The sequence below is a fragment of the Bactrocera latifrons genome, unplaced genomic scaffold, assembly GCF_001853355.1.
Source record: "Bactrocera latifrons isolate USDA-ARS-PBARC rearing strain unplaced genomic scaffold, ASM185335v1 scaffold_1, whole genome shotgun sequence".
NCBI lineage: Eukaryota > Metazoa > Arthropoda > Insecta > Diptera > Tephritidae > Bactrocera > Bactrocera latifrons.
In genome coordinates, this window is record NW_017534407.1 from 411,759 (window position 1) to 434,879 (window position 23,121).

Consider the following 23,121-nt stretch of genomic DNA (forward strand, 5'->3'; position numbering starts at 1 on the left):
ATATGCTATAGTAATTCGATCTAAGCTATTTCCTCGGATATTAAACCGACGCTTTGAATAAAATTCTGTACAAAATTTCGTGAAGATATTTTGTCAAATGTAGAAGTTTTCCATACAAGAATTAATTTATGATCCACCAGTTTGTATGGCAGCTATATGTTATAGTAATTCGCTCTAAGCTATTTCTTCGGATATTATAGCGAGGCATTGAATAAAATTCTGTGTCAAATCTTGTGAAGATATCTTGTCAAATCCAAAAATTTTCTATGCATAGATTCGAGTTCGAACGGTCAGTTTGTATAACAGCTACATATATGCTATAGTGGTTCGATCTAAACAGTTTCTTCAGATATTATAGCGATACTTTGAGTAAAACTCCATGTCATATATCGTTAAGATATCTTGTCAAATAGGAAAGTTTTCCATACAAGGAGTCGAGTTCGAAAGTCAGTATAACAATATTTTGCTATACTCATCGGATATCCGGTATTGACAAATGATCATTTATATATAAAGTTTATAAGTTCGCCGTCATTATAAGAGTGTACACAAAATAGTATTAATTCAAATGTTTGCAGCATATTCTCCCAAAGGAATAAAAATAACGATTACACCGACGCACAACAAGAGTGAAACTTGGCGAATCACAATAAATGCTCCAACCTATCTAAAAGTCAGTCAGTTTGGTAACATTGTGGTATACCGACAATCGTTTCGTTTCCACTTTTTATTTTACGCACAGCAATTGCTAGGAAGTATATGTATGAGTACTTACTCATCTTGGATGATATCATATTCGTACGACTATAAATTGAATCCATGCGATGGCAATAAAGCTATTTGGTGCAGGTAACCGAAGGACAGTCGCTGCGAGTGGGCGCATAGCAGCGCATTTGACGACTGGAAACAGCAGGAAATCACCGAGCTTACATTGTTGTCCGGCAAACTGTATAAATATTTGTAGTAATCTTGATGCAGACATGCACGAAAATATTAGTTCAAGTTAAAGAGATTGCATGGATATTCTCGGATATAGAGCAACCTTTTGTCAAAAATTGTTCTCTCATATATTAAAATATAACATTTTTTTAGAATTTTTTATTGCTACAAACATTCGCTATTAGCAAAGATATTCCGAAATTTTTGGAAAACAGTTTTTTAAACCCGGCTACTACGACGCCATTCCCGGTGACCTCTCGGAAAAAAGAAGCGCCCGCGTTGGTAGGATAACTCTTTTCCGGATCATCTGAAGTGCAAAATACGTGTTTTAGTTAAAACTTTAACTTAGAACTTGGAGGAAGGAAAAAAAACTGAAAATTGGATATTTGGCAAACACTTTTACAAAAAAAATTAAAATTTTAGTAAAAATTTCGGGACATTTTTTTCAGATTGTTATCATCGAAAAAAAAATCCTTTAATCTTTAAGAATTGTATCTCAAAGACCTGTGTAAAATTTCATGAAGGTCGGTTGAGTAGTTCTCGAGAAATCTTGCCAACTGGCTTCAAAAGTACAGTTTCGAGAAAAACGCTTTTAAAGACGACGCACTTAGCCTAGCTAGCCTCGAACGCACAAAATCTCAAGGCTGTGTCTCTGAAACGATTACTCAGATCAACTTGAAAATTTAGAAAAATATTCTAGAGGTATTGTAAATTTAATAAGACAATGAAACAGATCGATTTTTTTAAATCCGTAGATCGATGTAGCTTTTTAAGAGACCGGCGGTGGGTAAAACTGATTGCGGAGCACACTAATTTAGATTTGATACCGCCGATCAGATACGAGAATTGAAGTTGTAGATAAGTGAGTGTTAAAAGACTAAACCCGTTTTTGTCGATTTTACTCACGGCTTCATTCAGTTTCCTTGGCGCGAGTCGGCCTGATATACGTATTTTGCATTCACAATTTCAGAATTCTTCAACTATTTTGTGTTCATACTTCATAAAATTATTGCCCTTAATATTGCTCAACAGTGGCTTTTACAAATTTCCATTTGGGTCACCTGAACCGCATCAAAATAAAAGGCAGCTAAAAAAAAAAAAAAAAAAAAAAAAAAAAAAAAAAAAAAAAAAAAAAAAAAAAAAAAAAAAAAAAAAAAAAATAACAAATACATTTGAGACAACAATTCGAAAGACGAATTGTCTCAAAACACGAAAAGTCAACAACAAATAGAAGCAGAATTTCGCGCCAAAGCGAAAAGCACGAAAACAGCAAGAAACGGAAAACAAAAAAACTAAAAAAGTGCCAGCGATGACGCCAACCAGCTGTGCGCTATGACTGCTTGCGATGACCCATGCCATGGGCTAAGCATTGAGCATTGACTTCGTACTTTGGTGATGATGACGTCGGCACCACTAATCGTTGCCGTTGCCGCGCAGTCTGTGTGCCACTCTTGTCTTTTAGCAGTGCAAATACTTATTATTCATTTCTATTTCGAATCTGCTGACGCGTGGCATGCCACATATGCCACATACCCACAATGCGTTTCTTCTATTCTGTTTAGCATACGGAATTCGGCTGAAGTCAGTTGTTACGCGTTGGACTGTCAGTTAGCACCTACTTGCGCTGGCACTAGAACAGGGCGCCAATACTCAATAACCGTTTTTGTTGTTGTTTGATTTTATACAAATACGCGTAGCGAACGGCATAAGCAGTTCAGCAGCAAATTCGCTAATCTCTTGAAATCTATACAGCGCTACTTCTCATTCCTCAATTCGGTGCTACGCTATTTGGCGGCGCACAACGGCGGCGGTTTGTTGTGGTTTCACTCGACGGCGACGTGATTCATTGCTCACTACGTTTATTTTATTTATTTTTTATGACTTTCGCTTGCATTTGTTGAGAACGCAACTTTCGCGTACTGCAACCAGCTGCCGCTGGCCGTTAATCTACGCTGAACATTCTAAATTGGGCGCTGCGCTCCGCAGTTCGGTTTTTTGGCCGCTCACGCTGATATCATCACTTCGATTAGTGGCATTAACGGTTCGGCAAGCCATTCTGATATCATTGCTGCAAATATTTCGTGGTCAAAGCAGCCGTAGCAGTGGATCTCGCAGAAGTCCTCTTTCTTAATCAGCTGCGGACGTTTCGTTGCGGTGCTTGTTAAATTTTTGAAAGCAAATCAAAAACAAATCACAATTAATTTCCAAATATTTGTTAAATTGTGGCACACAAATGGCAAAGTGTTAACCTTGAAGACGCGCTATACAGTGTGGCGCGGGTGTGGAAGGTCTATACAAAGTGCTCTACGACTCATAAATAGCGTCCATATTTTTCTTGTCTAGTGCCAAGAAATTCCAAGGCGTTCGCACTTGAATTTTCGCGAAAAATAAAACAAAGTGCCGTACAAATAGTCGCATGTGTTGATACAAAGTGTATTTTGTGTGCATATTTTCGGAAAAATAAAATCTGTGCATATGAAAAATAAAATTCAAAAATTTTCATTTGGTGAATTACACAATCAGTGAAACGACGGAGCTGGTGTGGTGAGATTTATATAATATTTACGCGCACAAGCAGCCAACGAACGAGCAGTGTAAAGCTGCCTAGTTAGCCGGTGGCGCTAGTAACGATTTGTGGCCTGTCGGAGTATCGCGCAGCTCGTGAGCGCGCTGCAACCGGAAAGTGTTCAGTGAGTTCGGTGCGGTGGTGAATTTCTTATTACCTTGTGGATGCCACACTCGCTAGTGGCTGCTTGACGCTCTCAATTCGAACGACGACGCAGTTTAATATTGCGTGTGGATCTGTAATATCGAACGCCACTTTTCTTTTTATAATTCTTCAAAAGCATACAACATTTTTACTGGCGTGCAATACTCAAGTGCAACATAAAATTAAACAAAATAAATTATAAATTTTGTGCGTGCGCGTTTCAAGGTCGCAGAAAGTGTTCTTTTGTTGGCTTGCTCCTAAACTAGTTCTAACAAAACTTACACTACTTAGTAGGGAGTCACGCACGTCATTAGTTTTTGGTTGGCACATATTTTTTGACTCAAAAATTCGAACATAAGTCATTGTAAAACGAAACCGTTGCGAAAATGGGTGATGAGCTGTTGCCCGAACTTGGTGATCTTGTGTTTTCGGTACTGATCGGTTATGCCGGCGCCTTGGAATTCCTTTATGTCGTGCGTCATTTATATCATTGGAGCTGCGGTCACATGAATACAACGCAAAATGATGCAGAAAGTCTACAACGGCTCCAGCAACGTATGCGCAATGAATTGACCGAAGCCGAATCGAAGGAACGACGAGTTGGCACCGAAGTTATGAAAGATGGTGTGCTCTATAAAGACGGCTTTCGAATAGATGCCGAACAGCTGGAGAGAGATCGCTTAAAAGCGGCACAAAGTACACCAGAAGCGCGTGAGAAGCGTAAAAAAGAAATTGAGTTGGAATTAAGACGCCAGAAGGAGATAGAAGATGAGACACGTAAGCAATTGGCTGAGGCTGAAGCCAAATTAGCCGAACAACGTAAACAGGCTGCAGAACAGCTCGAAGCGCAACAGCGTGCCGAAGATGAACGTAAGTTATTGGAAGCAGAACGTGTGCGCGAAGAACAACAGAAGAGAGAAGAGGAGCAGAAGGAAGCAGCGGTGGAAGCACGCAAGCTTTTAGAAAGAGAGCGACTGCGCGAAGAAGAAGAGCGCAGAAGAGAAGCTGAAGAAAATGAACGTAAAGAGCGTGAGGTGGCAGAAGCCAAAAGAGCGGAAGAACAAAGGCGGCGTCAGCAAGAAGAAGAAGCACGCAGAGCAGCCGAGGAAGAGGAACTTAAGCGCTTAGAAGAAGCAGAATTGGCACGTAAAGCAGCGGAGGAGGAGACAATTAAGCGACAGGAAGCAGAAATAGCAGCAGCACGTATAGCGGCTGAAGAAGAGGAACTTAGGCGTCAAGAGGAAGAAGAAACCGCACGTTTAAGAGCTGAGGAAGAGACACTTAGGCGTCAAGAAGAAGAAGAAGAAGAAGCACGTTTTGCGGTTGAGGCAGAGAAACTTCAGCATCTAGAAGCAGAAAGTGCGGCAGCAGAACAGAAACGTGCAGAAGAAGAGGAAGATATTGAGAATCAGTCAGTGGAAACTGAAGAGCAAACGATAAAACTTATAGAAGTGGAGAAGCAACGGGAGCTAGAACAGCTTAGAAAGGAAATAGAGGATTCGGAACGAGCGAATCAAGAAGAAATCGATGCAGAAGACGAAGCAATTGAAAACGAAAGAAAATTGCTTGAAGCGGAACGACTGCGAGAAGCAGTACAGAGAAAACAAGAACTCGAGGAATGGGAGTCTAAGATAAATTCAGAAGAGCACATGGAAGACTCTGTTTACAAAAACGAAGTATATGCAAGCTCGAATCCTAAACAGACAGACGAAGCTGAAACTTTAGACAGCATAATGCAGCTGCTCGATGCTGAAAGCGAACGTAATCTGCGCGAAAAAGAATTTGAGGAGCGTGCCGCGCAAGAGCGTTTAGAGAGACAAAAAATTATAGAAGAGAATGCTCGTAAGTTTCTCGAAGCCGACCATGAAATGGAAGAATTATTGGAAACCGTGCAAAAGCAACGTCGTCTCTCAGCCACCGAGAGTGCACCACAATCTCCAGTTTTCGAAGAACCATGCGTCAAAAAAACGATGAGCCCACTCTCCGACAACTCAGACAGTGGAGGCGAACGTTTGACACAGACGGTTAAAACACAATTTGGGCAAACCAGTAATGAACCATATTCTTTAACAACGAAGCCGTTGCTCTTTAAGAGTATATCCGATGATACTCCATCTTTTGAGCCACAGAGTTCGTTCAGCGTACAACCATCAGAAGAATATGACATCGATGGAGATGGAACAGCAACTGAGCAGAAAATAGATGTGCAATTCGCACAATTGGAACGACAAGAACCTGAGGGTGGTGAAGAAAACGATACTGCAACCTCCACACAATATACTGAAGACTACTTGCGCTCACTAGATGGCATCAAGCAACGCCCATTGGTACGTGAGGATGGTTCTGGCCGGCGACGAGCCTTTAAGAAGCGTCGTTCCAGTGGCAGTTCGAATTCATCATTTGATTCACGTGCCTCACGTGAGGAGGAAGTCAAAATGTTCACATCGCTGGAGGAGGAAGAACTGCAACCCAAGAAAGAGGGTGATACTGATTTCACACCAATCACGTACGCAAGTGAACCGTTATTGAAGGTAAAAATGCCTCGGCGACGTCACAAGCGTAGTCCAGCGAAAGACGCCAAGCCGAGCGACAACAATGTACGAGGTTCACTAGAGATGCTTGATGAAGAGGCGAATACCAATCCGTGGGGCGAAGTTACGCCCGAACACTACAAGGATATGCCATTCTGGAAACATGAGAAGTCCATGTCCATCGATGAGGAAGCCATCGAACTCGAACATCCAGCCAAGAAAACCGAAACAGAGAAGGACAATAATGCTAGAAATGTGCCACAAACCGCTGCTTTCGAGGAGGCTACGCACACACAAAACGAGGAAGCTATAACAGCCATCAAGCGACAGCAGACGAAGGAAGAGCAGGTGAGTAAAATTGATTTTACTTTCAATATTGAGAATTATCTCCAAACACATTTATTGCTTTCAGGACAATGCAGCGCAGAAGCCAGATTCAGTTGAACCAACGCGATCAGACATACAATCGAATGTAAGTTTTTTTGCTTTTATCTCACTCATCATTTAGTTTCAATCACATGACCATCTATTGCTTTTAAAACTAACGGCTTTTGCTTAACTATCTTGCTTACTCATTCGTGCAATTATGCACATGCTTCGCACACGCTGCTATTCCCGCCTTATTAGCTTAAGATCACACACGAAGTATCGCCCGCTTCTCCGGGTGGACGTAAATCTGCTTCTCCGCGCTTGCGACGCAGCCCGCGTATTGAAGAAATGGATCAGTACGAAGAATTGTGGAACAAGACTAACCAATCGGTCGCTGCAGACGAAGTTTTAACACCCAACACGCCTTCTACGCCATCAATTACTGTTGACAAATCACCCGACATTGCGCCTTGGCGTGATGAATATGGGCTTGTGATGGAAGGGCTTAGTGATTTTTATGATTTTACCGCTTCGGTGAATCCATCCCGCTCGCGTTCCACATCACGTCAGGCCTCTCCAGCATCTTCACAGCCCAGTACGCCGCTACCTAAGAACGTGGAATTTATGTTTAATGAAGACAGACAAGAGAACTTGGAAGTATATGATGACACAGGCTCTGTACTGGAGGCAGAGCTAACTAAGGAAAATGTGGTGGAATTTATAGAGTCTTTACAAAATGACTGCGTAAAATTGTCTCAGACAATTGGAGATCAATTGAAAATTGTCGCCGACTCTCCAAATAATAGTAGAGAAGGATCGGAAGTTGATTCACAAAATGAAATGAGATTGTTAGTACAAACATTGCGCGTTGAAAGACAATCTAGATCTCATTCACGTTCACCACTTCCAACACCAGATAATATTGAACGTAGCTTGGAAACTCGACGTACAAAACGTATTCGGCAAAATGATGAGTTAGGTGAAAAGCTGGGCTTAGATTCCAGTTCAAGTCGTACAACCAATCCAACAGAGTCTCCCGTCGAACTTTCACCTGATCCCCTGTTAGGTTTTGAGCAGGAGCACTCAAAAGAGAGTATGAATCTCTTAGTACAATCACTTCGTGTGGAAAGAGCACAAAGGAGTTCACGTTCGCGCTCTCGTTCACCCTTGCCAACGGCAGAAAACTTAAGAACTGGTTTGGAACAGCGACGGAAGAAGAAAATACAACACAACGATGAGCTTTTTCAACAGCTTCATATCAATATACCAATTTTTACACAGGACTCATATAATACTTCAGAGCAGAGGAAAGCAATTACGGCACCGGTTATATCGATACAATGTTGTGATGAAGAGCTCACAGGAAGTACTCCAGATACTGCGCAGGAAGAAAGTGAATACTCATTAGAAAGTATGAATAGTTTGGTCGAGTCACTACGCTTACAACGTTCACGGTCCAAATCACCGATGCGACGTCTTGAACGCGAACGCACGCCTGAGCCGAGCAGTATACGCGTGGGTATAATGGAAGCAAATCAAACGTATGAAGACGACGATGAACATGAACGTAGGTCACGAACGCCATCACGCTCAGTCTCAGTCTCTCCCACACGCGTTAATATGGATTCTCCATCACAGCCAGTTGAAGAAGTCGATTTTCACGTGATGTTAAACCTAGAAGCCTCACAAAATCGTACATTGGCTAAGTGCAGTGAAGAAATAGAGAGCATACTGGCTGAAAAGCAACGCCAAGTGGACGCCGATGCCTTACGTAAATTGAGTAACGCCAGCGAAGAAATAGAGCTTCGCACAGTGACGCCAGTATCACCACTTCCACCCACAGATAAGGTCAAGTTGATGGCATTACCCGTCGACGAACGTATGCGCCAACTACGTTGCTCACCGACGACACCCGATTACGATCGCACCATATCGCAAGAGTGGAGTGATGTGCAGCGCATAAAGGATGAAATGTTGGTAAGTGGATTTAAACGCTCCACCTATGTTGGTGAGTCATGGGATCTTGGAAGTGAATTTGTGCCACTACGCGAGCAGACAGCGCGTTTCCGACGCTCACGCAGTCCATCACCCTCACTTATTGCTACGGAGCCAGCTCAAAAAGCGGGAGAACGTCGCCAAGTACAGGATAAGATTTTGGCCGAACTAATTTCAGCCTCAGAACAGGTTGCAGTTGAGGAACATTTGGGCGCAAAACCCAAAGAGTTGCGAGATACCAAGTCAAAAGAAAGGCAGCAGTACGAAGAACTGCGACGAATGAATGCAAATTTTCAGCGATCTCGTAGTCAAAGCCGTTCGCCGCTGGGCGACATTGAAGCTAAAGAAGTGGCAAAAATTGAGGAAGAAGCAACAAAGCGCGAGTTGCAAGACAGAAAAGTCGACTTGGAAAAGGCAAATGTTAATTTTCAAGATTTCTCGCGATATCTAAATGCTGGTTTCTTGGATAATGAACGCAGAGCTTCAGACTCAGCGCTTATACAAAAACCGGAAATTATAGTTCAACTACAGGAGCTTGAAGAAGATTTTGAATTAGAACCCGAAAATTATCACCACTTCCGACGTTTCTCATTGAATCAGGAGCAGTCGATTGAAGAATATCCGAATGATGATTACGTCTATGTGTCACAAATCGAAGTGCAAACGCCTAGCGGTACACGCACATGGATAAGAGAAGACTACTATAGTGAAGATTTTGATAAGTTAAATTTTTTCGCAGAAGAAAGTAATGTAAATATTGGACCCACAATAGGCGCTTATGATGAAGTTGCAGATGAACAACTTCAGGTTGCGGAGGACGAAGAAACTGATGGTAGCGAAGATGAGCGACAAACAGTGGTCGAAGTAGACGATGAAATCGATGAGGACATTTGTGATTTTAACGAACGTGGTCCAGCCGATGAGTCCCACCACGAACAATCCGAATGCGAAGAAGCAGAGCGCGAGATGGATCATTACGCCGGCAGAGATGCCGATGACTGGCAGCGTGTCGAAAATATCGACGAATTGTTAGAAGATCAGATCTTGCTGGCTAATGAGGAAGGCGCCGTTGGTGGTACTATTTCGGCATTAGACTATGATTCAGATTCGGCGGCGATTGACGAGATCTACGATGAGGCAATCAAAAATCGAAAACAGTCGGGTATACTACGCGATTATGATAGCATTTTAAATGAAATGCAAAAGAGCTATCTGAATAAAGAGATTTCAGCCGATGGCAGTGAAGGCGATGTGAGCGGTACCAGTGATTCCGATCGTGCGAATAAGGCAGCCAATAAGAGAAACGAACTGAAACTGATACGTAATGAGCGCCGTGAGCGTGAACAGCGTTATCTGGGCGATGCAAGTGTAGCTGAGCGACAGTCTACGCGGTTGCGCACACGTTACGGCTATGCACCGCAGCTGAATGTTAAGGGTATGGAAGATTTAGACATCGAAGTAGACCTTAGTTATACGCCAAAAAGAGAGTATAACTGGCGCAAGAATTTCAAAATTGACGAAGATGAGGAGAACTCCAACAAAACACAATGTCTCGATGAGGAGATCAAGACGCCTGATAACATGAACAATACAAATCAATATTTGGACTCGCGTAAATTTAGCCTTGGTGGCGAGAGCATAACACTTTTTAGCCAAGGTGCGGAAGGCGTGTGCTATGTCGCTGATGAGGATCAACAGAACACCGAAACCATAGCGGAGGAGAAAGAGTGCTCAAATGAGTTAAATGAAACGTTGCAGTTGGAAGCAGCAGAATCATCTCTGGGTAAATCCAAGAAAAAGAAAAGTAAAAAGAAATTACGCAAGGATTCAAAAAGCAATAGCATCGAATTTGTCACGAAAGATGATGATGACTCTGAGTCACACAACCACAGTAGCATACAAAGTGGTGGTGGTACTGAAACCGATTCACTCAAACGCATAAAAGCGCGCTCTCGCCGCAACTCCAGGAATAGTTTGACCAACGAGGAGACAAATGGCGCCCCATTCTCACCGCGCAGTAGTATTGTTGACGAAGAGCCAACCGATAATCTGCTGGACAATTCAACAGCAACAGTTAACAACAAGAAGAAACTCAAAAAGCGTAAGAAGACAAAGGAAACATTTGCCACAACGGAATCGGACATTAAAGAGGAGTTTGCGGCGGAGGGCGCTGAGCGTTCGTCTTATTTCGATTTAACTGTCAAAGTGCCAACAGCGTCAGCAGCAGTCTCACCAGGCAGAATCAGCATTAATCCACTTGCTACGCTGAGTCCACAAAATAGCATCTGCACGCCGAGCAGTTCCTTAGACTACGAAACGCCCGAACTAAAGGAGCTGAACAGTGCCGCGTCTTCCGCTGAAGGCTCGCCCAAGCAGCAAGAAGTCGACACGCCCGCTGTTGAGGCGCGAATTTCGGCAGCAGCTGATGCTTTGACAACAACACCAGCAGCAGCTACAACTACACCGGAAGCGATAGTAACGGTGGCCACACGCTCCTCTATAACTCCCACCACTACAACAAAAACCACCGTGGATACATTTGATATACTGAAGGATGCTAATTTCTATCCGCTTTTCTAATGAACGCTGCAAGTAATCTGTGTGTCATCTATGTATGTGTATGCCTTTGTGTTTGTACGATTTGCTTTCTATAAAGTGTTGACGCCACTCGTTTCCTGCTTCTCTTCCTCGTAGTCGTATGTTGGTGACATCTTGTTTAATTTGTCTTCATGATTTTTAATTACTTTATGTTTTAATTTAAATTTTTTTCTATTTATTTCTTTTTTATATTTTTATCTTTTCTTTAGACAGACTCATAGTTGAAAAGAAAGTCCGAAAAAAACGAAACCTCAAATAGCCTCACACTGCACCCGCTCCTGCACCTACTACACCTAGCATAAAGCAACTTGAAAATATATACATTAATATGTGTTAAGTTCATGCCAAAATGCAGTCGCATTGATACCAAGCAAGCAAGCGTATCTGCTTYCCGCCAGCGCGACATTAAACGAAATCCGATGAAGAAATACAAATTGTTCCAAAAGACACAAACCCACACGAACACCTTTTTATCTTGTATTATATTCATTTTTATTGATACGAATCCGAGTATTTCAAAATACCAAACGACGTTGTGTCAAATAACGAAGATTTATATCTCTTAACATATATTCACGCTTACATACATACATATCCTTTAAATAAAGTATTTACGTTATTATAAAATGAAAATCAAGAACCGACAACTGTTTTGAATCTCTATTGCTTATTTTGCTTTGTGTGAAGTGACATTTGCTTTGAATGAATATTATATTCATTTTGTTTGCAAAAAGCTAATGGAAAACGCAGACCTATTATTGATTGAGATATCTCGAGTACTACCAACCAACTATTTGGTATACAACTATTACTGAATATTAAAAAGACTACCTACCTTCAATTCGCCAAGCATTACTCTCAGTACTTGAGACACTACTCTCTTATAATTTGTTCTTGTTTGGAAAGATATTTTTTCGGGCTAAATAAACGTTGCTGTAAACATTTAGTTTGGTTTTCTGTAAATTGCTACAATTAATTTTAAACCCTGAGTTCCAGAAATACAAGAAAACAGAAAGAAATTTGTATTCTCATTTGCTTTTATGATGGCGCCATCTACATGTCGACTGGTGCGTTAGAATCTGCTATCTTTATCGATTGTTCAGTGAGAACTGCTTGATATTTCATAGATTGGAAATGAAGTGATTGCGTTTTAATGTCACTATGTTTGTGTTATCGGTGCGAAAATGAGCATCCAACAAAGAGCCAACTTTAAATTTTATTTTAAAATTAGTACAACTTTTACCGAAACGTTTCATGATAGATGAAACAAGTTTATGGCGATGATTACCTATCCCGTAGCAGAGTACACGAGTGATTTGAACGTTTTTAAAGTGGTCGTGAGGACATAAATGACGATCAATATGTGAGCCAATCAAAATCCGTGATCACCGGAAATTCCATCGAAACTGTGCATGAATTCATCAAAAATTAGCAAAAATCATCATTGAAATTCATGGAAATGGAATTGAACTTCTCCGAAACATCAATTTATCGCATTTTGACGGAACATTTGGGGTTACGAAAGGTGTGAGCACGGTTTATTCTGCACAAATTGACTGAAGACCAAAAATTGCTCCGATCGATCGACGCTTGTGACCAATTATGCTTTTGGACTGTACAGAAAGTTGTACTGAAGCAGAAGGAGATTATTTTGAATAAAATAAATTGATTTTACCGAAAATCTTTTGGATGTTTATATCAAAACAGTAGTTCAGCATAGGTGATTATTTATACTATAATTTCCTACTTAAACTTTACATATGTATTTCTCAAATATCACTTGGCTTGAAAGAATTAATATAGTTCCGCTTTATTGCGATCGTTTTTGTAGTAAAAGAGATATTTAAGGATACCATTTTTCATGAACCGTTGTGCTGGACGGAAGTGTGAATAGTCTTTTTCAGGTTGGTTGGCGCTCCTGGTAGTTTTCACGAACCGGATAGGCCAGAAAAGTGCTTCATCACAAATCTATCGCACAACAACAACTTTTTGAGACACCAATCTTAAACTTTGCACACTTTCTTTTCGCCTTTGAAGCTGTTCGTTTGTAGTATCGGATCACTTATCAAACAATTATAGCTGCAATACAAACTGAACCATCAAGATCACATCCTTATATGGAAAACTTTTTCATTTGACAAGATATCTTCACGGAATTTGGCACGAGTTATTGTCTGAAGTAATGAAAGTACAACTTCTGAAGAAATTGTTCAGATTGGATCGCTATATCATATAACTGCAATACAAACTGACCGATCAAAATTTAGTTGTTGAGTGGCATATTTTGAATTTGTGAATCATATAAGTATTATCGAAGCAGCCTATGTTAACGCTTCTTCTTGTTTAATTAGACATTATACATGGAATTCAATACCACATATTTTACGTCAACAATTTTAATAGCATTTTTTTTTTTTTTTTTTTTTTTTTTTTTTTTTTTTTTTTTTTTTTTTTTTTTTTTTTTTGCCAATCACCGCCTGTTTCATTTTATACGAAAGTAAACGCATTCTGCCTGAAATATTGATTCTCGTGCTCGGCAACTAATATTGTGTGTGCTGAAAAAATATTGGCTTTAATTAACAATGACGTGTTTTCGCCAAAAGTTCTACAGAAAATAATTTTCAAAATACTCAAAAAATAATACATATTTGCTCTCACATAAAATTAATGACCGCTGTTTTTACCGTTGGTGCATGACCAAAATGCATTTATATGTGTGATGTATGTATGTACTATGTATATGAGCACATTGGGCACACAAATAGTTGTGCTGATGACAATATACGCTTGTATGTAGGCGTGCATGTATATTCGACCATTTTTCTGTAAATATAAACAACAAACAACCGACAGTGAATAACAATAAAACCCTAAATTCAATGTCAAAGCGTGTGTAGATGTGTGAAAATATCGAGAATCACAAACAATTTAAGTGAATGCGACTTGTTTTAGTTGCGAGCGGGCAGTGTTCATATGAAAACGATGATGGATGTATCCACCGTGCGTCTGCGCGCTACCAGAAAGTGGGTTAATAGACAGTGCAATTGATATCATTTCCCAAAATATCAATTGGTGTGTCAGTTGTGTCACTCATGGGAGAAAGTGAAATTTGACGGATACGCTTTGGATAACCTGTTTACATATTGGCCTACTATGTGTACACTCACAATGAACACAAACTATCTATTATGGGCAAAAAATAATAAGACTATGTTCATAATTATAAATTCTTAATTTATTTTTCAAAATCTATGTTGGTTCCCTTAAGGGGGTAACATGGGTTTCCTTGGGTAAAAACAGCCTTTTTCAGCAATTTTTTTCTAATAGAAAAACAATAAATATTTCATTAGAAATTTCATTAGAAATTTTTAGTGTCACAAACATACACACTAGCAAAGAAAATCTGTTTTTATTTTACATAATTTTTTGGAAAAAAGGATACCATCTCCGGTAGCCCTTCGAAAAAAGAAAAAAACAAAATTTATTTCCTTTAAAAAATTGCTGTAAGGTGAACATAAAGCGATTTTTTAAAGGTCAGAGAATGGCTGGCAACAAATTTACTTCCTAGAAATTTCTATTTACTATTATTGTTTTACTAATATTACTATATTGATATTCTATTGGCCATTTGTCGGCATCGGCCAGATCAAATAACTATATCACATATCTGCCATACAAACTATTAATCAGATATTTAAACTTCACCTTAAAATTCGCTGGCTCAAACCCGGTCTCTTAGGCAAAGTTGTTCAGAATGATCCGTAGAACATATCTCTCAAACGCGTTTGCATGGAAAAAATCGACCCGCTCTAATGCGTATAGAACGTATCTCCTTTTTAATGATTTGATTGATTGATATGATAGATTGGATATGTTGCTACAGATGTGTAAATAATATTAAATTATATCTAAACAAAATATTAAAATATCTACAACTTATATGAAAATTCTCTTCAATTTTTATTCAAAAAAAATTTTTTTTTTAAATTTCATTAATTTTTCACCTAGCTCTAGAACCTTCAGCAGCAATACTTTTTGATTCATCACTAATTTTAACAATAAAATTCACTTGATTTCCACAAGGCTGGCGCCTAAAAGCATGCTGTGTCTACAAACGGAAGCGTTGCGCTTAAAATTTCTATTTTATTTGGCTATTTTGGTTGCCATATTCAAAACGTCGAAATATTTAAGCGAAGGAATAGAAACAAAAAGGCTAATGAAATGGTTATTGTGACCATATTTCCAAAATATAGCACTTAAAAAACTCAACGATACCTTCTTCAAGAACTTTAGTGTTTAATAAAAAGCATTATAAATACAACAAGTATTGTTTTAAAAAATTTATACAAATATACAAAATAATACTGTTTATTGCAATCACTCAATAAACGAAAGTTTTTAGGCAGTCACTTCATTGAATTTATTTATTTACGCAAAAACAATTTGAAAGGCTGAGTTAGTCCACGTACGTCACGCCCCTTCACGAACATCCGTTGCGTTAATCACCGACACTCGCTGCGGTCTCACACAACAAATTGTCGCATGTGTCAGTCACAAAGGCGAAATTAATTATTTTTCCAAGCGTCTATTTGAAAAATTTTTCGAGTGCGCGAGATTGAATATTTTTTGACATTTTTGCACCAATTTTTTTGGCGAGCGCCAATTCATTTGTTTCGCTTGTACCTTTTTATTTTATCTTGCACTGTACGGTTTTGTGTGTGTGTTTCTTTTTTTTAATTTTTGGTTGTACTTTTGTGTTTGGTTTCAAATTTTACTAATGCTTTATGACACTGAACAGCGAATTGTGTCATCCATGCAATTTGTTTGGGATTTTTGAATTTCGGTCGCGAGATGTATATTTTTAGACACGCCAACAACTCACTGCATAAACCATATAAATATATGTACCTGCATGTAAATCATACATGTATATATGTACTCACGCTATATACGAATATATCGGTTGTATTGTTGCCGCTCACAATTGTTTCATAATATCTTTCATACAACCATTACATAAGTAATATATAATTAGTGGCGGTGGCTGCAGAAATTCGCGTAATGGATTTGGTGAAATGAAAATTCTGGCAGTTGGAATCGCCGATTTGTGCGCCATTCAAAATTATACTTTTGTTGCAAAGTCTTATTGAGGTTACATTGTGGGGGCTTAAGTACAAATACACACAGCAATGATATTTTTTTTTTTTTATGACGTTGAAGTCCGACGATAATAATAATTCCACTTTACACATAGAGATTAGCAAAGGACTTATATTGACAATAAATTATGTCAGTAATGCAAAGTCAATGTAAATTTTGCAATTATTAAATTAATAAGAATGAATGGATTTCATTTATATTAAACCCACATTTTTGACGAATAAGCCAACCAAAGAAACATACCACATTATATTATATTATATTATGTAGTGTTAGAGAGCTTTCATCGTAATAATTTCATTCTCATTCAGAATAACGAAAAGTATTGTACAGTAGGACAAAGTACTCGGAAATTGTTTTGTGGTTTTCAGTGATTTCGTCCTTCAAGCGGTCCCATAACTCTATGTAGTAGTCTATGTTGATGGTCTTTCCTTTCACAAATTATACCTTTTCACAAGGTAGTCAATAAAAATTATTCCATGCGCAGTTCTAACTCGATCCCATTCCAATGTGTGCCTCGCAGTGATACTCCCTCTGGCTAACTCAACGACTTTGTACTTGGCAGTTTACTGAGAAACCTAATTTAAAACAGGAGTGCACATATTTCAGAACGATTTTCGAGTTTTATTATCTTCTAAATCCGTCATAATCCAACATATTTTATGTACAATGAGCAATAATTTTAACGAAACATTGCAATGTGAAGTCTAGGAATTTTTAAATATAAACAAAATTTTCTACAATTTTAATATCGTATATTTTCACAAAGTATCATTTATTATCGGTGGAAATCTATAAATTCACCAAATGTTTGTATATTATATTTATGTATGTGTAATCACTGTGAATCACTGAAGTACAAACATTAAATAAAGTTCTTTATTTTTCGTTTTTGACTCAACGCCTGAAACCTAAAAAATACTTTACTATCGGAATTTTTTAAATCTCTACATGAAAAAAATATTTGTTTTAAAATTTTTAATTACACTTCACAAATGCTACACTTTGTGGTTAATAAGTTGCGCTTATTTGCCGAAAAATATTCACCGAATTTTATTTATGTCTAATTATATACATTTTGCGAATCTTTCACTGGTAAAAAACACGCGAATGTTTGTGTAGATTTATCATTACTCTTTAAAATAATGAGATATAAATTTTAATTTGTAAATAATAAAAAAAAAAAAACAAGTAAACAGTAAAAGTATTATACATAAGCGTGTGTAAAGGCATTTGTTTAAAAAAGGGGGTTTTAATAGACTAGAGATGGCAATACCCATCCCATCGCATCAAGATTTAAATAAAGATTTGCATTCCAAGAAAATAATTTGTACAAACAAATATTGTTTATATGTGTATATTGTACACAAAAWTTTTTTTTTTTTGAAAACTGAAGAATTCTCCTGAATTGTTACAATTTGTTTTTAAGCAAATGGGAATATCTGTCGGCTATTTTTTTAAGATGTGAGGTTTTCAATGTGGCAATTCTTCTTCATTTATACATAGTTTGATTTGCTATTTCATAATGACAAATTTGAAAAGATTAAATATACGAGAATGCACCGTGGTCTATTGTGTCCTCTCATAAATCACCAAAACTCCCTTAGCTCCAGCATACTGATAAAGTCCAACATACTACGTGGTGCTAGCGAACCGAAGTGATCTGTATTTGCAAACATGGATTTAAGAGCTATTAAGCTGCGTCTGCAGACTGTTATGCATTCAATTATTGGATGTTCTGGTGTTGCAGGCAAGAAGCTAGGTCCATGTTGTATAAGTTCTCCTTCTTTCTTACGGAGCAGGTCCTTTATGGTATGGGGACCCACCGCGATGAAGGGTTTAGCTCCTACCATGTCAGTGGATGCTATAGAGCGGGCGAGCTCATCAGGTAGATCGTTCATCTCTATACCTTTATGACTGGGCACCAAGTACACCTCGCACTTGGTTACGTTTTGCTATTCCGGAACAGTGTTTCCAAATTGCATATTTATTTCCGAAATAACGGCTCTTGGCTGTGTTTAATATTCGGTGGATGTATCAGTATAGTCAATGATTCGAACAACTATGGATCGTTTTCGCAACACGTTTACTCTAGTGGAAAATGCGCATCCTCTGAGACGCATGCTGTGGAACAGGTTATCGAGGATGACCCGATGGCTCCAACTATTCGAACTGTGTCCATCCGCTTTATGGAAGATTTTGCGAAAGAACTTTGGTTTGTGAACGTACAACGTCAAACGCGATGGATCCAAAATGAGATAGCTACGAATCTAGAAATTTTCTTTTAGGGATGAAGCTCACTTTTGGTTACGTTAGTATGCAAAATTATCTCATATAGAGCGATAATAACCCACCAGCTATTTTTGAGACGCCTAACATTCTAAAAAAGTCACTGTTTCGTGTGATCTATGAATAAAGGGAATCATTTGTCCATATTGCTTTAGAAATGTCGGTCATGATGTTACAGACAATGAGAAACGCTAAAAAGATTGATTAATAACATTTACGATGACCTTTGTTTCTGACAAGACGACATAACATGTCAAACATTAAACGAAACAAGCAATTTAGTGAAGGAAACGTTTCGTATGCGCATCATCTCCCGCCGTGAGTTTGTGGCGTGGGCTACAAGATCGCTTTAACAATGTTAGACTATTTTTTGTGGTGTTAAGTGAAGTCGCTATTACGTTTTTCAACACTACGTTGAAATTCAGTATTATCGCGATCAATTCAACACATCAACAAATTTTCGTTTGTCAAACTTCAACTTTTTCTGTGGTAATACGGTTTTCAACCCTGTGATAGTTGAGTTGACTGGGATATGATAAAACTTCAACGGCTACCAAGCATTTTTCAACTCACCTATATATTTGTTGTTTTGTTCGGAATGTTGTCAAACTTCTTTTGAAGTAATTTTTGTCTATGGCAATACTCGTACGATGTGTCAGTATGGTTGACAAGCATATCAAATAATTACAACTGGTACCAAGCAGTTGAGTTGAACACTACTGCTTTTATTTAGTAATAATATTTATAGAAAAAGGAAAACGGAATAAAAATAAAATTAATTAATGATTAATAATTAATAATATTTCCATAAGCAATAACTTAATTGCATTGTTTGGTTTTTTTCTTTAAAAATCTTCACCTCTTGAGTTATGTCTCGAATTATCATATTCTATCTTGCCAACTCTCATAAAACTTCGACTGAAAACAGTTGATGTACGTTATACAAAAAAGTTGAAAAGTTGTTCTAAAGTTCAATTATTCTAATTTCAACTTGCGTGGATTGAAAGCAATATATAACCGGTTGTTATCAATAGGAAAATTCATTTGACTAAATAAACTATATACTTGAAAATTTTTCGAATAGTTTTATTAAAGAGATATACATTTTGGCAATATGTAAGTGACGAAGCATTTTTCAGTGCAATTAAATAATTTATTTGTGAGCAAATGAGCGAATTAATGACAATGCAAATGAAGTGTGATATTGCCAAGTGTCTGGTGTTTGTTTTTTCCTTAAAGTGTTTCTGTACGATATCTGTGATTGCTTTCATAAGGCTGAGAATTCCTTAAAACATAATATTGCACTTAAAATTAAATTTGAAAACAGACTTGTTTTATTAAACATTTCCGCAAGATAAGCAATCAAACTGTGTATCTGCTGGCATTCATTAATTTGAAATATTTTCAAAATTATTTCAATTTATTTTTAATAAACCTTAAAATAGCATTCGAGAGATTATTTTTAGCTTGCAAGTTTTGGTGATATTTGTGTTTAAAAATGAAATCAAAATGTGAAAATTGCCCACAAGTCTTCTAATCGCTTTTATATTCAGAATTTGGAAAACATAAATTAGAAAACAAAATTTTCATTGCCAACACGGCACATCAGATATCTGTCTTCTTCTTTATTGGCGTGGAGACCGCTTATGCGTTTATAGCCAACAGATATCTGTCTAGAGACTAAAAATATAGTTTTGAAAGTCATGGCTGTCATTAGTCGGTCAGTTAGTCTCATAATTTAAAAGGGGTATCGACCTTGAATATTCCATAAAACTTTCTTTCTCTTTTCAAACCAACAAAAAGTTATTTTTTCTTAAATAAATTTATTAATATAAATAATTTTGCATGAATCATAGATTTTTTGTTTCCATTTTTTTTTTAACTCATAATTAAAAAATTTTCCCTCGATTTAGTTCTGTCGCATGCAATGCAATAAATTTGTTCCGCCTTAATTTAGTTATAAATGCTCCAATTCTTTAGTTTGAGAAATTGCGAAAGAATGGCTGAAGCACCATAGAGATATGTAGGTATTTGTATTTGGTCACTAAAAAGGTGTAAATAGCGACAAATTATACAACTGAGAATACACTGGCAAAGTTGCAGGGGAAAATATCACAAGTGCAGTGCCACAAAGAATATACATTTTAATATGTCATGAATATAATATGAAATTGAGTAAAATTATATTAAGTGAGGTATATTTATAAATAAAATTGCACACTTCAACATTCGAGAAAATTCACATCCGTTGTGTGAAAGCAAGGCGGATTGTCGGGGCGTATGTGGAACATTTTATTTTATTTTGCAGTGCTTACAAAAATATGCGTGCGTTAAAGTCGGAATATCTATGTCGAGCAAATTACAAAAATGCTATTTGTTTCATTGTGAAAATACGGAATTAAATGCAAATTAATTTTAAGTTATTTCTGAAATTTCTTGAAGTAGTGAATTATTGTTATATAATACATGCGCTCGCTTTGAATATCTTAAATAAATATAGAAGATTAGCATAATAACTGTAATATACTTGGCTGAGACCATCAGTACTGTTAAATGGAAACCATTACATTTATTTTGGAATTTCTATCGTTCATCGTATTTTTTTGATCAGCTTAGCTTTTTACAAAAAGACTTATCTGAATCTTTTTGAGGAAGCGCTCATCCAGAGGTCGCACTTGCACTATTATATATGCAGTCCTTTGTAAACCAATAGAAATAGAACACTGTGTGTCAAAAATAAACTTGCACAGGCGTTTAATTGCTCCCACCAGTTTGGCGGGATATCGCCGGGAAATATGAGCTCCCAAGCCTTTAAGCCTTTGCTTCTCATCTTCTTCATCCCAGCTTTCTGTCTTCTTGGTAAGATTGTCAACCTTACTGGATGGACGCAGGGAGTGAAAAATCCTGTTAAAACCTCCAAATCTAGTGAAAGGCTAGCATTACTGAGGGCAAAGGGCTCACAAATCACCCACGCTCACCAAAGCGCTGGCCGAATTCGCCATTTACCCAGCGATCCAATAGTAAAACACGAGGATAGGAGCGCTTCCTTGCCACCTCATCAGCTTAACAGTTAGCTGCGACTCCGTTGTAGTCTCACACCCATACTAGTCTTATAACACAGTGACTCATGCAGTTTTTAACGAGACTGGACGATAGACATTCTTTAACCTTAAACTTAACCAGTAGTATCGCAGTTCTGCTATCAGAGTGGATAGTCACATCTTTAAAGGAGGCTACTCTTCAGGGCACTATCTACTGCTATCTCGACCCTCATGTTTTGAGTCATACGTGATGGAGCTCACTGACTCTATTCTCCAACAGGTTTTATCCACCCACAGAGAAGGTTTGGCACCTCTATGATCCAAAAGATCGTATGTTCAGATATGTCTTCACTTAGAAAAGTCTGGTAGCAACTTTCAGAGCAAAACATTTCCTGGCGATATCTATGCTGTCTATATACAAAATCCATAATAACCGGAACATAGGGCACCGCGCATGCCGAAAATCGCCATTCGTTGAAAATGGCGGCGGTTTGAAAAAAAGTTATGAAATTTTACCCTTTTTTTGACAGTAATAGTAGAAAAAAATAGGAAGATTTCAAAAAAAATTGTTTAATAAAATCTTCCAAAACGCGATAGCGAATAACGTTAAAAATGTTCTCTCCAAATCGGTACTAGTCATCTTCAAAACTTTTCCTTTTAGAGTGTAAACCCTTATGAAACACACCATTCTGAGAAAAACGCGTTTATAGATTGTCTCGTTGCATTCCTCACTCTGTTCTCTTTCGACAAGAAACGCTGCAGCGACCGTAATAATTTGCATTTAGATTCGAAAATTTGAGAGAACGTTTAATACATAATGCAACAAAAAAATAGTTTTTACAAAATTTCACGCTGAGCCGATCCCCTAAGTTGTTCCAAGGCTTACTATAATCTCGTCTAATTTTTGAAGCACCACGACAGTCATTTTGATAAAAGTTAATGTCAAGCCGATTTAAACAAAAAAAAAAAAAAAAAAAAAAATGTCCTAAAATCACAGTTGAATTACGTTTAACGATTAAATATATTTACGTTGTAGAAGCAACTAATTTAAACAGAAATTTAATGAACTCAGCAACAATTTAGATCAAATATGCTGTTTCTCAAATATATTTGGAAATCCGAACTGACTGCTGTTTGTCTCCTCGCTTTTACTGAATTAATGCAATTGAACGGATTCAGGTGAAATACGCCCACATGGAATTGGAGCGTGATATTAAACTGCCAGCGTGGTGTTGTTGTCAATTTTTCTTCAATTTAAGTGCTCTACATTGTTTTCAAAAGAAAAAAATGCGAAAACGAAAATTGGCAAAGCTCAGGGGATCGTAAAAAATATTTGTACTCACATGTAATATAAGATATATATATACATAATATCTGTGTCGCTTTTACCGCTTATACATTTTATTTTATTTCGGTAATGCGCATCAGTATTTTTGCGTGTGAATCGTTTTATTTATTTGTTAATTTTGCTTTTTTATATAATATATAT

General features: G+C 37.7%; 1 protein-coding gene across 5 annotated transcripts in view; it reads left to right on the top strand.

Moving 5' to 3' along the window:
- The window catches only part of LOC108978883 (four and a half LIM domains protein 2), a 212,841-nt gene that overhangs the window by 140,156 nt on the left and 49,564 nt on the right, over window positions 1-23,121 (top strand). Inside the window, exons 1-4 of one of the 5 annotated variants that reach the window (XM_018949392.1) lie at window positions 2,707-6,528; window positions 6,593-6,652; window positions 6,808-11,132; window positions 11,352-11,782. The exons of 2 other annotated variants lie outside the window; for them this stretch is intronic. In XM_018949392.1, the coding sequence (XP_018804937.1) occupies window positions 4,036-6,528; window positions 6,593-6,652; window positions 6,808-11,124 (6,870 nt within the window). In that variant the 5' untranslated portion in view covers window positions 2,707-4,035 and the 3' untranslated portion in view covers window positions 11,125-11,132; window positions 11,352-11,782. Of the gene's footprint in view, window positions 1-2,706; window positions 6,529-6,592; window positions 6,653-6,807; window positions 11,133-11,351; window positions 11,783-23,121 lie in introns of those variants that run through there. 2 more of the 5 variants (XM_018949401.1, XM_018949410.1) reach the window with 2 other exon arrangements.